At 42.5% G+C, this 15,498-nt stretch overlaps 4 protein-coding genes across 8 annotated transcripts; 2 read left to right on the top strand and 2 right to left on the bottom strand.

Moving 5' to 3' along the window:
* Positions 1-724: 724 nt before the first annotated feature.
* LOC108608353 (transmembrane protein 94) lies at positions 725-7,090 on the bottom strand. Of its 3 annotated transcripts, XM_017999700.2 has the most exons (10): positions 6,755-7,090; positions 6,045-6,693; positions 5,288-5,990; positions 5,062-5,221; positions 4,181-4,277; positions 2,856-3,654; positions 1,660-2,738; positions 1,458-1,593; positions 981-1,236; positions 725-923 (listed from the first exon to the last, which is right to left on the bottom strand). In XM_017999700.2, exons 1-10 carry the CDS (start codon positions 6,913-6,915, stop codon positions 851-853), a joined length of 4,113 nt encoding a protein of 1,370 aa, XP_017855189.1. In that variant the 5' UTR covers positions 6,916-7,090; the 3' UTR covers positions 725-850. The 3 variants fall into 3 exon arrangements, with proteins under 3 accessions (XP_017855189.1, XP_017855188.1, XP_017855187.1); XM_017999699.2 differs by having other exon boundaries at positions 1,660-3,654; positions 5,104-5,221; XM_017999698.2 differs by having other exon boundaries at positions 1,660-3,654.
* Positions 7,091-7,455: 365 nt separating this feature from the next.
* LOC108608073 (protein YIPF6) lies at positions 7,456-8,695 on the top strand. The gene is made up of 5 exons (XM_017999269.2): positions 7,456-7,690; positions 7,758-7,977; positions 8,035-8,206; positions 8,270-8,427; positions 8,493-8,695. The coding sequence occupies exons 1-5, from the start codon at positions 7,673-7,675 to the stop codon at positions 8,603-8,605; spliced, it is 681 nt and encodes a 226-aa protein (XP_017854758.1). The 5' UTR covers positions 7,456-7,672; the 3' UTR covers positions 8,606-8,695.
* A 37-nt stretch (positions 8,696-8,732) lies between these two features.
* LOC108608072 (alpha,alpha-trehalose-phosphate synthase [UDP-forming] 56 kDa subunit) lies at positions 8,733-13,432 on the bottom strand. 3 transcript variants are annotated; one of them, XM_017999268.2, is made up of 5 exons: positions 13,263-13,432; positions 12,805-12,958; positions 9,812-11,245; positions 9,134-9,755; positions 8,733-9,073 (listed from the first exon to the last, which is right to left on the bottom strand). In XM_017999268.2, exons 2-5 carry the CDS (start codon positions 12,945-12,947, stop codon positions 8,834-8,836), a joined length of 2,439 nt encoding a protein of 812 aa, XP_017854757.1. In that variant the 5' UTR covers positions 12,948-12,958; positions 13,263-13,432; the 3' UTR covers positions 8,733-8,833. The 3 variants fall into 3 exon arrangements, with proteins under 3 accessions (XP_017854757.1, XP_017854755.1, XP_017854756.1); XM_017999266.2 differs by having other exon boundaries at positions 12,805-12,964; XM_017999267.2 differs by lacking the exon at positions 13,263-13,432 and having other exon boundaries at positions 12,805-13,092.
* Positions 11,363-15,488, top strand: LOC108608074 (probable DNA replication complex GINS protein PSF2). The gene is made up of 3 exons (XM_017999270.1): positions 11,363-11,369; positions 14,807-15,058; positions 15,116-15,488. Exons 2-3 carry the CDS (start codon positions 14,814-14,816, stop codon positions 15,486-15,488), a joined length of 618 nt encoding a protein of 205 aa, XP_017854759.1. The 5' UTR covers positions 11,363-11,369; positions 14,807-14,813.
* The last annotated feature ends 10 nt before the right edge of the window (positions 15,489-15,498 follow it).

The raw sequence follows: 15,498 nt of genomic DNA on the forward strand, positions 1-15,498 counted from the left end.
TCTGGGCGTGTGCCAGACATTTTACTAACAATTAGAAAGCTTTGGAATTAACAACAATACTAGTTAAAGGCGTACTGGCCAAGTCTATGTAAGATTTACAGCTTATGATATAATCAAAAATAAATAAGAAAAATATTAGACATTTTAAAATTATTAATTTTTTACATTTCAAGTGCTTTCATTACAAGTGAATGAATGAAGATCCCGCTACTGCCCAATTATCAAAGGTGCTAATAAAAGCAAAACCCAATGCGTAACCCAAATTAAAAGATTTCTAAGACTAAGAGCTACAAAGTATTTGTCAACCTGTTAAAAAAATATCCATGCATGTGGGTCATATGTGTGGCGTGTCCGCTCCGATTAACACTACGTCAGGCGTGCTTTACATTGTTGACGCCACCACTTTGCAGTTGAAGTGAAAAATACTTTATGGAAGTTAAGAACCCAACGTAAACCAGTTTGATAATGCAATTCGACTTTGGTGTCTTTATAACTTTTACTTGTTTTCAGTTTTGTGTTTTTAGCAGAAATAGTATATTTTATATAATAATTGCAAGTCTTTTTGTTTTTTGTTTTGCTCATTTAAATGGTTAGTACATAAAGGGTTTTTAGTTGTGGGAACAAGAAACAAAGAATTATAAAATTAAATGTTTTCGAAACTAACATAAAAAACACACAAAGTTGTTTTCTTTTGGTTTGACAAATCAAATTCGTAAAAATGTAGCAAATAAAATGATAATAAAAGCATGTGCTGTAGTTTTGTAATATTTACAGCGTTTGTTGTTTTTGGCACTAGCGTAATTTCATGTGCAGTGTATTTTGGCTAACGGCTAACGGTGGTATAAACATTTCAAAACGGCGAATTCATGCCCAGTTTGGTGCCAAAGTCCAAGCGCGCACGTCGCTGATAACGCGTATTAACTCTAAAAATATAAAAACAAATTAATATATTTAATTTATAATGTGTTAAGGCTACGCACTTGTTTTCCTGAAACTTGGCCAGCTCACTGACGAGCAAGCTGAGCAAACTACTAGCAAAGATTAGAAGTATAGGCAGCCAGATATTTTGCAATTGCTGCAACTCCAAGTCGCTCAGCGTCAGCAGCATTTGGCATATCCAGATTACAAAATGCAGTAGCAACAGTCCCAGGCAGGTGTATGCCCAAATGCGATTGCGGAAAGGATTCCGTTGCCAGAGTGCATGATCACGATGCACAAACGAAATCGATACGAGCACTGCAAAAATATATAATTGATTAATATACATACTTCTTAAACTTTTATACAGATAAAGTTAGCAACACCTTCTACATCTTATGCATAAATTAGAGCTAAGAAAAATATGAAAACAAAAATGTTAGTACAAGAAATGTAGAAGAGTACATTAAAATACTTAAACTATTATAACTAAAGTATTTTACTTAAGCATAAATTTATATTCAAGCACATCAAGTTACCAAAATGCAGCAGCAGACCAGGAACAGCGCTACAACGCGCTAAATAGAGCGAAGCATACAGTTCATTACGAAAAGACAACTCCTCGTCCAGAGCAACAATATACGGTGGGGTCATGCACATCCAGAAGGTAACCAGCTAAGCATATACAAATTAAAATACGAGTTAGTTTGAGGCAAATTAATTAAGTCAATTCACACTTGCCAGCGAGACGACGGGCAGCAGAAATTTGCAGCCATAGCACCACATGACGAAGGCAAAGGCACGCGAATCGTATTCGGTTTGCTTTTTGCTTGTGGCACGATGCATAATCTTTGGATCCAGATCGATGTGAGCCAGCGAGATGGCTATTAATGGCACGGGTACACACATGAGATAAATGCCCAGCAGCGGCGGCACGAGCGGCGGCAGCGAGAGGCACGCGCAGAGCACATTGAGTATGGAAATGGAGCCGGCACAGCAGGCCCAATACTGTATGCAATTCCATAGGCCCAGACTGAAGCGTCGTGACAGCTCAATTATGGCCACCAGCGAAAGTGGGTCGTCGCGACAAATGGCTATGGAGCAGGGCAGCGAGTTGAGCAGACGACTCAGATAAATGGGGGAGACGGTGTGCGACGGGGATTGCATGGCACGTGCCTCGCCCGACTCGAGCAGCTGCTCAGCCGCCTGATTGGCCGCCTTGCCCTGACGCTGGCGCTGCCAGTGCAGCTTGTTGTGCTGCAAATTCGACTCCGTATAGGCGTCCACATCTTGGCAGACCTGAGGATACAGCGGCTCCACGGCTATGCTGCAGTCCGCCTGCAGGAAGATCTTGGCATTGTCATTGCTAGCCGAGCTGCCCAGGCAGACAACAATTTCGCCATATGACTGCATAATGTCCAGCATTTGGTTAGTCGCCTCCGCCGAGCAGTCGGTGAAGAGCGACACCTGCAGCGGCACATTGTCCACCTGCTCCAAATGCGGACGTATGTTCTCTATGCCTCTGGGCAGCTTGGCGCGATTTGACATGTCGAAATTAATGGGCGCGCTCTGATCTGTGCTCTCGGTTAGCGTGCTCATCGAGCGGCAATTCTCATCCATGGCCGAGTCCAACGAATGACGCTGCTTGTGTCGATCTGGATCTGGTTCTGCATCAAGTTCCTCCAGCTCGTCGTCTTCAGGCAGCACTGCATCGGGATTGGATATGGCGCCGGGCGCAGAGCTGCTTAATGTCTTGCTAGCTTCCAGATTAGTAGGCGGACTCAGCAGATAGCTTAGCTTGGGTCCATCATCGGGATCACCTACAAGTGCAAATGTATTAGCTTCGTCAGCTTGGGGGGAGGAGCAGTCTGCATTGGAGTGGGCGCTGGGTGCTTGGATGACAACGGTGTCTGTGTGCGAGGTGTTGGTGGCATTACCCAGCTTCGAGGAATCCTTGAGCTTATCGCTGCGCTCACGCTCACGCTCCTTCTCCGGCTCTGGCTCGCTTAGCAAGGAAATGTGACAGTTCCAGCCCGACTCCAGACCCATTTTCTCTGAGAATACTCTGGAGCGCAGCTCGTTCTCCTTGCTGAAGTGCACAAAGCGTATGCAGGCGCGTTCCAAGCGCTCCACCAGCTGCACAATGTCGTTCTGCGCCTGATACTGCATGGTGACCATGCCTATGAAGACCTGATGGCACTGCATCTCGAAGCACCCCTCCACATCGTTGCAATCCTCATCCTTGTGCTCCGAGTACAACAACGAGTCCGTGCTAATGCTGTGGCTCAGCTTCACATGCGGATTGACACCGCCCACGCCCTCAAAGTCGCAGTGCGTCTTGTCCACATGCTGCATGCGCAGCTTCGACTCTGGCGGCAGCTCCAAGTAAGCAATCTGTCCATTGCTATGCTGTGGTCCGCTCAACGCTCCATGTATACCATGACGCAGCGGTCTGTAAGCAAAAGCTGTGCAATAGGAAGTCAATGCGCTGCGCTGATAAAAGTCCAATGCTCGCTTGCGATCCTGCGGCGAGAGCGGGCGCAAGTCTTGGCCATCCCAGAAGTCATCGCAGCAGTCCAGTATAATATCCGCTGTGCCTTGTGTGAACAGCGATAGATAGCCACCGGGATTCTCACGCATCACCACGGAAAGCGAGTGGGGAAAAGGCACCTTCACCTTGGTCGACAGCTGCAACTGGCGCGCAAAGCGGATATCCCGACGCACCACATCCGGTTGCTGAAAATTAATGTAAGAATATAAATTAAATGTTACAAATAATAAACAATTAAAATAAAATGTTTAAAACTATCTTTAAGTTACGAATTTTGCGAATAAAAATCTGTGAAAATCAAATAACTTTTTAAAAAGTTGTTCTTATTTATGTAATTGGCTAACAGACATGATTATAACGATCTCTCCTTAAATGTATGTACATTATTATAGGCATAAGATTAATATGTGATATGATTAATATGTGACAACTAAGGTTGTTGCTCTAAAGAAATATATGTTTCCAAAAAATATATCTTGATTTTATATTAACTATTTATATTGTACCCAAAACTCAGCTAAAATAAAATCCAATTAAAGTAAAGATTACTCTTCGCAGCCCACAAAAACTATTTTACTTTATACAGTTTAGCAAATCATGTTCAATGTCTGAACTGCAAACAAACTAACGCTAGACATTGTCAAGAGTTGTATAAGCAAAAATTTAAATAGTTATTTGTAACTGAAGCTATTATTTGACACGTTGGCTTACCAAATGCCTGTAACTGGCCAACTGACCCTCCAGCGCAAAACGGTCCGTTGCATGATTGGTGAAGCCAATTTGCTTGGCCAGCTCGCAGAGACAGCGTCTGGGGCAGCAACAAATTGAATGTTTTCGTTTGTATGTGATATAGATGTGTATATATATAGAAAAGAAACCGATTAGAACTGGTAGTGGCTGCTGGATGTGCTTGGGTGTGGGTGGGATGCGTGAGCATGCAGTCAAGCGTAACGGACAAGTGCGTGGGGGTGGGTGGAGATTGAAGTGGGAGGTAACAATGTGGGGGACGACTATATATATGAAGCATTCTTGGCAACATAATAATTTTTGTGTTTGTTACTTAAAATAGCATGCCAATTTAATAGATATACGAATATATGTGTGTGAAGGCAAATGGAATCCAATTTACAAGAAAAAAAAAAACTATTTACAGTTAAAAATAAAATAAATTACATAAAAAATTGTACACAATGCTGCAAATTATGAGTTATGTAGACTGTTAAGTGATTTAGCGTGGGATAGCAAAAATTTAATGTCAACAATAAAATGACAAATTGTGAAAACAATTTGTTACAAAATATATTGTTGTTGACAATTATTAGAATTTGTTTAATAATAAAAAATTATGTTTTTATATTTGTTTAAACTTTACCAATTGCATGTTTATATTTATATTTCATCCAATTCTGGGTGTAGTGTCTTTTCAAAAAACAAAAAATGTGCCCAATAAATTAAATTTTCATTTTGAGGGCGGCTCAGTAAACTCATTAGACTATATATAATATATAGAAATTTGTGTAACGCAATTATATAGTTTTGATAATTAAGTTAAGGGCAAGTGTTAGCAATGAAAATGGCAATGAACTACGTACCCATGCAAAAGGCATTTCATACTGGATTCAAACATCGCATACCGATTTGTCACAGGTACCAGATCTTTATCAAGCATGGCCACGGCACTAACATGTCCACAGAATTGTGCATAGTGCTCATGGGTGAGCGGCGAGCAAGTGTTCAAGAGTATAGCAAGACCTGGAAATATATGAACAAATTGTTTCAGCATTTGGTAGAAGACTTTTAAATGCTTTTAATGCAAACCCAGTGGCTTCAGCGACTTGATGTGTGCCTTCCATTCGTGGTCATCAAACTCCAGACGAAAGGGACAGTGCTGATCGTGTGTGAGATCCAATACCTCAGCCACAATGCCACGTTCTTTGCTTTCTGAATCTTCCACATTATCACTCTCCGTTTCCATAGACAGCTGACTGCCATTGTCCAGTGGCTCCTCATCTGTGTTGTGCAAGAAGAACACCTTCTCTGCTGTGGGATTAGGCCAGGAAAGTATGCCCTTCTTGTCCACACAGCACAGCGCTGAAATGGAGCCCAGCACCTGCACAAGATTGGCCGAACGTGGCAAGAGCTCGCTATCGCCCCACCAAAGCTGCAGCCAGATGCGCAAGACATTGGAGCGCATTATTGAAATGCTATCGTAATCAAAGGCTGGAGCATCCAGATCCACATCTTCAAAGGATTTGCTATGCGATGTGTCCATGACAGCTTGCGGTGTCTTGAGAAAGCACTGAAGTCGCGCCACCCCCCAGAGGTTCATTGAAATCCACAAGATGGGAAAGATGAGCGGCAGCAGTGGTATAACAGCCGCAGTAGGTGCTTCGAAAAAGACCATGCGCCAATTATTTCCAATGTCCCTGTGCAGTGGATAGTAAATGCGCACCAGGCCTGCGATAAGCGTTATGAGCAATGCGCTAATGAAGCCCCATTGCTGTATGTACTTGGTTACCAGCTGTAAAGTATAAGCTTTAGTAAGTTTTCTCTTTAAGCTTGAATTACTACTCACCAAATAGCGCTGTTGATTGTAAATGGTGGGTGGACGCTTCAGCGAGTTCTGCAGACAAACACGCAGATTATCCAAATAGGGCGTGCTCTGCAGGCAACACACTAGATTCGGTAACGGTGCACGTGCCATAGGCTTGACAGGTGGCTCGCCCAGCTTATCTGCCGAGGCGCCATAAATTTCACTGGCCTTAAAGTGGCGTTTGCTTGTAAGCTCATAGCACGCACCAGGCGCTATATGGCCTGGACGCAGCACTATAAAATCTCCACGTACTAGCAGCGCCCACGGCAGATTAACTATCTGGCCATCGCGGTATGTCCACTGCAGTGAAACGCAAGGTGACATTGGATTGCTTAAATGCGGATAATTGTTGGGTTGCCAGTTGTCGCATAAATGCTGCTCCGCCATCTTAAGCTCAGCTAAAGCATGACGCGTCTTGCGGTAGATTTCCGTGCGTCGCAGATTGCTCTCCCGTATAACTATGCATAGATCCAGTACCAGCAGCGACATCAACAAAAGAAATACTTCAAAGCTGTAGCTATACATTAGAAAAAATCCAATGAGGGCAGTCAACAACGTTATGCATATGGCAAACCAACCCAACGGGCTGTCATAGCGCTTCACAAACGCAGCACGCAATTTACGGTAGCAACTAGAATAAATATATTTCAATTGTTATTGCATTCAATGGCTATTGTTTGTGTGCAATTTACCTCTCGGCTTGATACGCAATTTCCTGTTCTCGCAGCACCTTCTCTATGTCCTCGTGTAGACGCGAGAGCGCTACCTTGGTGCTCAGCCCAAGCGGTTTGTTGGGTACACCTGAAGGTGACGGCGGTGTAGACGCAGCGGCAGCGGCATCTTTGTCTTCCATGTTGTTGCTCTTGGTGTTATTATTGCCGCTGGTCGCAAACGCAAGGCGATTATTAGTTTGCACTCTTTCCTTTAAAGCACGTTCGTCTAGCACATAGTTTAAGCGTAAGGTATGCACTTCTTAAGGCATCAGTTTATTTATTACTGTTCTTTTACATATGATGCAAAATCTTGTGCGCTTATTGGCAGTGCTGCCAACTCGCTATTAATTGACAGCTGTGTTTGCAGGTAGATATTCCACCTATCGGAAATTGACCGGCCTCCACTCAACAGCAATTGGAAAACGTAAACAAATGCAAAAGTAAACAAAACAGAATATTGTTGCAGTGGAGTGTCGATTGTTGAATGCAGATCTGCAGACTCAAGCAAATCGTAAACTGACGGCTGCGTCAATGTACATCAAAGTTATCAATGTATCTATGTATACGTACGTTACTTTGAAATATATATATATATTACATGAAGAAACTAAATTAGTTCCCAATTACAATGTTACGCTCAGCATTAACAATGTGACTTCTGATTAACACAATTAAAAGGAATACACGCCAATTTAGATAATTCAACTAAGTGTATCCACCACTTTGTTTACATTAGTTGAATATAACCCGCAAAATAAAAGTGCGACCAGACAAGCAACATGCAAAGGAGCAACCCTGAACTTATAATTGTAATTTGTTTTAGCAGCCCTGAATTTTGCTATTATCTACGAAATTGTAACTTTTTATGCCAGCACACAATAAATAAATAGATTTGCAATGGACTCCAAGCTAGATGTAAGTAAAGACAGAATTAAAATTAAGCCTTAAGGTGTTGAATGAATTTTGTTTCTTTGCGTTGCAGATGTTTGAAGACATTAACACGTCGCCGACAGCTTCGTTGGAAGGTGACATGTCCATACCGGGCAAGCGCACAACAAGAGGAACAACACAGAATGGTGTGCCTGACTACAATACGCTAGATGAGCCCATAAGGGAGACAGTTCTTAGGGATATGCGCGCAGTGGGCATTAAATTCTATCACGTGTTGTATCCCAAGGAAAAGTCAAGTCTGCTGCGCGATTGTACGTCAGCAATTGTTGTTGTTGTAAACAGCTGATCTGACTCACATTTACTTGCAGGGGATCTCTGGGGTCCGCTGGTGCTGTGCACCTTTATGGCCACCATACTACAAGGATCATCATCGGCGGACAGCATGGCTGACAATGGACCTGAATTTGCGCAGGTTTTTGTTATAGTCTGGATCGGTGCAGCCATTGTGACGCTTAACTCCAAGCTGCTGGGCGGCAATATGTATGTTTAATTAATACGTTAAGTTGTTAATATGTGATTCATTTAATGCTTTTCGAATTTTAGTTCCTTTTTCCAATCGGTGTGCGTGCTGGGCTATTGTCTAACACCCGTGGCGCTGTCTTTGATTGTCTGTCGCATCATCTTATTGTCCACGCAGACACGTTTTCTATTCTTCTTGCGCTTTGTGACCACTACATTGGGCTTTACCTGGGCCACATATGGTAAGTGATTAGCTTATAAAAATTACATTAGCAGCTTATGCAAATTCTCTTTGTTCTTTTGATAGCTTCCTTTATATTTTTGGGCCAAAGTCAGCCGCCACATCGCAAGCCGCTTGCCGTCTATCCCATATTTCTATTCTTCTTTATCATATCATGGCTAGTTTTATCGCATAATTAGCTCAATTTTTATGTATGTATCTATATCTATAAATTAGCTTATAAAGAACTGTTTGCCACTTTCCATAGCATTACCAAAACATTCAATGTATTTATGTAAAATTTTAAATGTTTAAGGTACAAATTGGTGTTTTGTATTTTTAATTTATTGCTATTACTAAATTACATATCAGAATTGTACGTGCATATGGGCATATAGTATATGTTTATAGTTGGTCAGGCAGAAGCGTTACACTTCCAGGGTGTTGGCTGAGGATGCCACCTCGAGAGACATTTGGATTTGCACGCCATCGGCCTTTGTAGGTCTATATGTCAGCGAATTGGCGCGCGCCTTGCGTCCCATAAAGTGTCGTTCCACCCATTTGAGCAGCGTGTAAACCGAATCTGTTGATGGCAAACGATGGTCCGCGGCGGTCTTGACTATGTCCGAGGAGGTAACACGGAAAGTACGCGCCATACCCTTAAGAGCCTGTAAAAGAAGCAACATATGCAGTTGGCAGCTTTAGCATCTATCAATATATCTACTTACCACCATGGCATCCTCATCTGTTAGGTCGTCGCCTACATAGATAATCTTGATGCGTTCGTTCCAGTCGACGCCAAAGCTCGTGCGCAGTATATAAATAGAAGCGCGTCCCTTGTTCCATTGCACAGGTGGACGTGCCTCCAGCGCACAATGCGCCTCCGTTGCTCTAAAGCCGTATTTTTCTATCAGACTGCGCGCCTTGTCCACCATGTCTGGACGCAGCTGTGTGGGCGTCTCGCGGTAGTGGAAGGTCAGCAAGGCACCCTTGTTCTCCACCCAGGCGCCATCACGACACACCGAATCCTGCAGCGCCTTTAGCAAATGACTTACCTTATCCTCATACTCAATGGGCATGGGATGTACAAACTTGGAGCCATCGGGATGTAAGATTTCCAAGCCATGATTACCCGCATAGGTAATGCCCTCAATGCCCACCATCTTCTTCACATTGTCCACATTACGGCCAGAGATGACAGCCACATAGACATCCGAGTGATTGGAGAGCTTGTAGAGCACATTCTTAATTTCAGGTGACAGTGTGGCCAAATCCGGATGTGGCGCAATGGGCGCCAGTGTGCCGTCATAGTCCAGCAGCAAGGCGAGCTTATGATTGTAGCCGATGTATCTAAAGATTCAGCAGTAGTAAGTATTAGACTTTATTGTAGTTTCTTGGAAACTTACTTGAGTAAGTAGTCATCGAAATCATCTACGGACACAGGCTGCATGGTAGTGGTGCCCACATCATCCATCTCCAGTGCACCCACAGCCTTGAGGAAGCAACGCATCCAGTGGCTGACATCACACTCGGACTCACGACGACGCAGACGCGCCATACGCAGCACACGCTCATCCTCAGGCATGGTCAAGGCGCGATGTATGACCTCAGCGGCCTCATTCACCTCGTAAGGATTGCAGAGCAGCGCCTCGTGCATCATTTCACCCGCTCCCGCAAAGGGCGAGATGACCAGCACGCCAGGCACTTCATTAATCTGGCAGGCAACAAATTCCTTGGCCACCAGATTCATGCCATCACGCAGAGGCGTGACCAGACAGACAGCAGCATCTCTATATAAGGCAGCCAGCTCATCCTGGCTGACATAGTCATAAATATAACGTATGGGCGCCCAGTTGGCAGTGGTAAAGCGACCATTAATGCGTCCCACAAGCTGATCCACCTCTTCCTTAAGCTCACGATATTCTTTGACATCTGTGCGAGAGGGCACCGAGATTTGCAGCAGACTAACCTTCTCCTTGTGCTGTGGATACTTTAACAGCAACGCTTCAAAGGCCATGAGTCGATGCACCAGACCCTTGGTGTAATCCAAACGATCCACGCCGAGAATAATCTGCTGCTTGGAGGTTTTCAACACCTTGGGCGCATTCTGTGCCAGGTTGACAAAGCGCTCATAAGGTATACCTATGGGCAACGGACGCACACGAACTGTGCGTCCGCCATGCTCCACTAGCAGATTGTTGCGATCCACACGACAGCCGAGACTGCGCTGGCAGCAATCCACAAAGTTGAGGCAATAGTCCTGTATGTGAAAGCCCACCAGATCGCAGCCCAGCATACCTTGCAGTATCTCATCCGACCAGGGCAGCAGCCGAAAGATATCCCATGGTGGAAACGGTATGTGCAGGAAGAAGGCCAGCCTGCAGGGCAGATTCTTTTCCTCGGCATGCTCACGCACCCAATTGGCTGCCAGCATTAGATGATAGTCATGTATCCACACAATTGGCGGATTCTTCTCGTTGCCATTGTTCTTGGCAAGACACTTCTCCAGCGCCTCAATGGTGCGCACTGCAAAATGTTTATTCACCGTTACATAATCTTTCCAATGCTCGCCACCAAAGTTGGCACGTCCCGGCATGGAGTGGAATAGCGGCCAGAATATTTTGTTGCAGCAGCCATTGTAGTAGCTATCGAAGATCTTGGAATCAATGTTCACAGAGACCACCTGATCGGACTTGAGGCCAGCAGTGGGCGTCTGATCGTAGGGATTCGACTCGGGTATGGCCTCGTTGGGATCCTCCAGATGTATGCCAGACCAGCCCACCCAAAGACCGCCACCCTTGATCACTACCGGACAGACGGCCGTCACTAGACCGCCAGCACTAAAAATATATAGGTATATAACATTTTAAAAATATATCAAAACAAATGAAAATGTTGTGTAATTTGTAAAAATAAATAAATAAAAAGAATGAAAAATAAATTGTTGAAAGAAAGGACTAAAAGGTAAGCTAAATCTATTCAGCAACTAAATGAATAAATTATATAATTAATAAAGAGGTAGTTGTGGGTAAAAAAAAAATTAAATATATATGAAAGATCAAGCTTAAGATTGGGCTGGGGACCCCGCCCATTTTCCACTAAGTGCATCACAATGACACTGACACTTGCTGCATTGATAAGCTGAGGAATCCATAATGATAGAACAAAAAAAAAAAAATAAAATAAAGAATAAACTGAAGCTGATACGACAAAGTGTAAACAACCTCGCATGCAAACTCAGAGGCCTACTTCAAAGATCCTAAAGCTCTCAATAAGCACAAAAATTTCAATATAGCTTTGATTTGTTTTAAATAAAAGTGTGTCGAGGCCACTTTGACTTTGTCTAGTACTCAAGTGGTGCACGTGATGCTGTCAATTCATGGTCAGGTTCGCAGCTTGTCGAAAAGCCTTGTTATTAACGCCTCCGACTGACTCCAAAGTCGTTCTAAGGCTAAATTGTCAACGTAAGCTCGTAAGGGTCAAAAGCACGTAACGAAACGCTCAATCCTGATAAGCAATTGCTGATTGTACATAAATATTATTATTATGATTGAATTTGTTTTGTAATTTTAAACATGTACTCGAATTTTCATGTCGCCTACAGTTTCATCTCGCGCGCTCACTCAGAGCTCCATGCTCATCCCTCCCCTTCCCATTTACGTTAATTCTCTGTGTATTTTGCTAAAGCTGATAAGGCACAGAAACTGACAAGTGCCTAAATAGCACTACTAATCGCAAGAAAGCGTGTGGAAACAAGTTCCTCGGTTTGATACTATCTTTTTCGGGGTGTTTTTTTGGGGGTTGGGGTTGCGTCTTATCTTCAATGCAAATTAGGCAGCGATTATAATTGGGCTATACTATTCGAAATATTATTAAGTTGTTTGCCTTTTTTGTCACAATTGTTATTATTTGTCTAGTGTGCTTTATAACCAAGTCCGCGTGGACGTTAAGCTTGACTCGCTTTATTTTCTGAGCTGCAGTGTCACGAGACCTTGATAAGGCGAATTTCCGTTGTAAAAGTTCCACAAGCAAATAGGATGGCTTTGTTTTCGGAATACGTAAAACAAGTCCCAGCGTTCAATGAACTCTTAAATTTTAAATATATTGTTGCGAATTAGAAAACAATTCGACCCTTTCAAAGTCGCGCATTTTTTAAGATTTCGTAAACAAATAATTACTTAGACATTTACAAAAGGTTTTGTTGTTTCTTCACTTAAAGTCATATAAAATATTTTAGAAAATTTAAGAATTAATTCTATGTTAATTTAATTGTTTTTCTAAAGTTTAATGTTTAGTTGCTTTTAATTTTACTTTACTGTAAATATTAAGCCACAATACACTTCTTATTTTTCTCGGAATTTTTTATTATTTTCACTTGTGTATAACTTGACGCACTCACCTAGCTTTGCGTTCGAGCTCCTTGGTCTTGGCATTGCGCGTCAACACGAATGGCAAACGATTGGAGACGACAATCAGACTGTTGCTCTTGGTCGAGGTGCAAGGCTCGCCGGCATTGGTGACAATGATCTCCGTGTCGACCATTCTCGTTGTTACTGTTGCTTCAAATGAAACGTATGCAATCTAATTAATATCACTTATTTAGGCCAAAGCGCATAATTCGGGCCAAAATCTTTTTGGTAGTAGTAGTAATAGTACAGTTAGGCGCGAAAGAGGATTTAATGTTTGCGCTGCGCTGTTTGGCTTGCAACTAAATTGAGGTGCAGCCAGATGCAAATGCAGGCAGGCAGGCAAGCAGGTCTGTCTGTCAGATGCAATGCTGCGCTTATCACTGAGCCACCTATATCGCCTATATATACACCGTATCGTATATATAGAACGGACAAAGCAAATGCTTACCGTGTAAAAGCGAGGTGTGATGCAGCAAAGGGGAGGCAGCGAAAACACGACGCGTTTACCGCCAAGCAAATTTCGAATGGCAAAAACTACGCCGGGGCTTATCTAGCCGTTATAAAAAAATAATTAACGATTTTAAATGAAAACTCTTGACAAATTTTCCGCGGCAGCCAGACAGCTCCGTACCCTGTCAAAAATCGACGAGCACTAATGTTAAACCTCAATCAAGTCGTACTTTTCAGCAAAATAAAGCAAAAAATTCTCAATCCAAGCACTGATTGGCAATCTCAGGTTCCACAGTCCACATCCAAATCAGAACGCTTATCAGAAAAATCATTTATTTATACTTAGTCTACATCTCGCAGCGTATTATGTCTGCGCCAAAGCGTGCTTCCAGAATGCTTGAGATTTAAAATTAGCCTCGAGCTCAGCATCCAATGCTTGGAACACAATTTTCTTGAGTTTTTAATGGAACTTTGCTTATGGGCTCAACTTAAAAAGAAAGTTATTTGAACTCAGTTTTCCGTTTCTAGTTTCTACTGGCTTTGACTGCTTTTATCAGCTCAACAATAACACTGACATTTGTCTTGTCCAGCGATAAGTCAACAAGTCACTTGTTTATTTAGTTGCAGGGATTAAAAATTATATGCTACCGAATTACATTATTTGTTTTCTATTTGAAGCACAAATACTGAACTTTGCACTTATAAGAAATTATATATAATTTGCTTTTGCCTTGCATAAGCCTTAAAATTTCTTCATTTGAATTTATCGTGCTTCTAGCCTAGCCTTCACCTTAACCCTTAATAGTAACCTTGTCATGACCGTAAGTCGGCTATTGCAGCACTGATAAGCGCCGCCTACGCTGTGCAATCATCTTCTGTAATTGCGATTGCATTAAGTTTTTAGATTTTGTTAATTACGTAGCTAAGTGGCTAAGGGATTAGCCGCAGGTACAGTTGTATTATGCTATTAGTGAGCTTGTTAGCTTGATCTTGATCATGTCTCACATTCATGCGCTTATCATGACGTTTGAGCTTACGTGATGCCTGGATGCAATAGAGTATACGCTCGAAATATATAAATTTAGCATTTTCATTTACACAAATATTATTTGCAAAATACGCCACCAATTTAAAATTGCTTGGTTTTGTCAAAGTTATATTATATACATGTATTTCAAAGTTTTACCAATTGGCAACCGCTACTGCATTATTGTTTTAGTTAATTTACAGACTTACTCAAGTGCAGCCAGCTTAGTCATGTGTTATGCTGTGCCTGATAATGATAACCCGTGTAAGGGTCAGCTTTATGCATTTACTTTTAAATAGTTTGACGCAATTACATTTTTCTTGAGGCTGTAACTCAAAACAAAATTTCAAAATAAAACAAAACCGCGCGTCAGCTGCTGTAAGGCCGTGACGTATCAAGCAGCTTTTGCTTGGCAAGCACTAATAAATCGATCAAAAGTTATCGTTTAAAATAATAGCGCTAAAACAACAAACAAAAGTAAACTATAAACAAACTAATATTTGTAAATAAATTAGATTCCAAATGGATCCATCAATTATTGAGTTTATTGGTGAAAAATGTATGATTAGCATCATACCAAATTTTTCCAACGAGCCGCTTCACTTAATATATGGATCTGTGGGACCTTTCCGAGCCGGCTTTCCAGTTTTCGTGCCTCTATGGCTGGCAGCTCATCTCCGCAAGCAACAGAAGTGTCGCATTGTACCACCAGAATGGATGGAGCTGGAGACTCTAGAAGAAATAAAGGAGGAGGAGAAACGTTCCAAGTGAGTGTATTCAAATTTGATTTACAGAATGATACTTTAAGCATTTTGAACTTACAGATACTTTACCAAGATGCCAAGCGAGCACTATATGGTTGTCGCCCAGTTAGTCATGAGTACCTCACCCGATGATGTGCCACGCTGCGAGGAGCTGCGCACAGTTATTAAGGATATCTTTGATATACGCGAGTCCAAGCTGAGGACCTCCATAGATGCTTTTATTAAAGGTGAGGGCACGTATGCCAAACTGGATAATCTAACGCTGCTCGAGATACACAGCGTGCGTCCTATCCTGCCTTATTCTTTGGATCATATAGCACGCTATCAGCGCATGGCTACTGCCTCACAACGAGACACTTCCATGCTGGGACTAAACACAACGGGCGCCAACTCGGGCACAAACTCCATGAGCAACTCCTTCTTTACTCAGTAGTAATAGTTAA

This window comes from Drosophila busckii, chromosome 2L, assembly GCF_011750605.1.
Source record: "Drosophila busckii strain San Diego stock center, stock number 13000-0081.31 chromosome 2L, ASM1175060v1, whole genome shotgun sequence".
Classification (NCBI taxonomy): Eukaryota; Metazoa; Arthropoda; class Insecta; order Diptera; family Drosophilidae; genus Drosophila; species Drosophila busckii.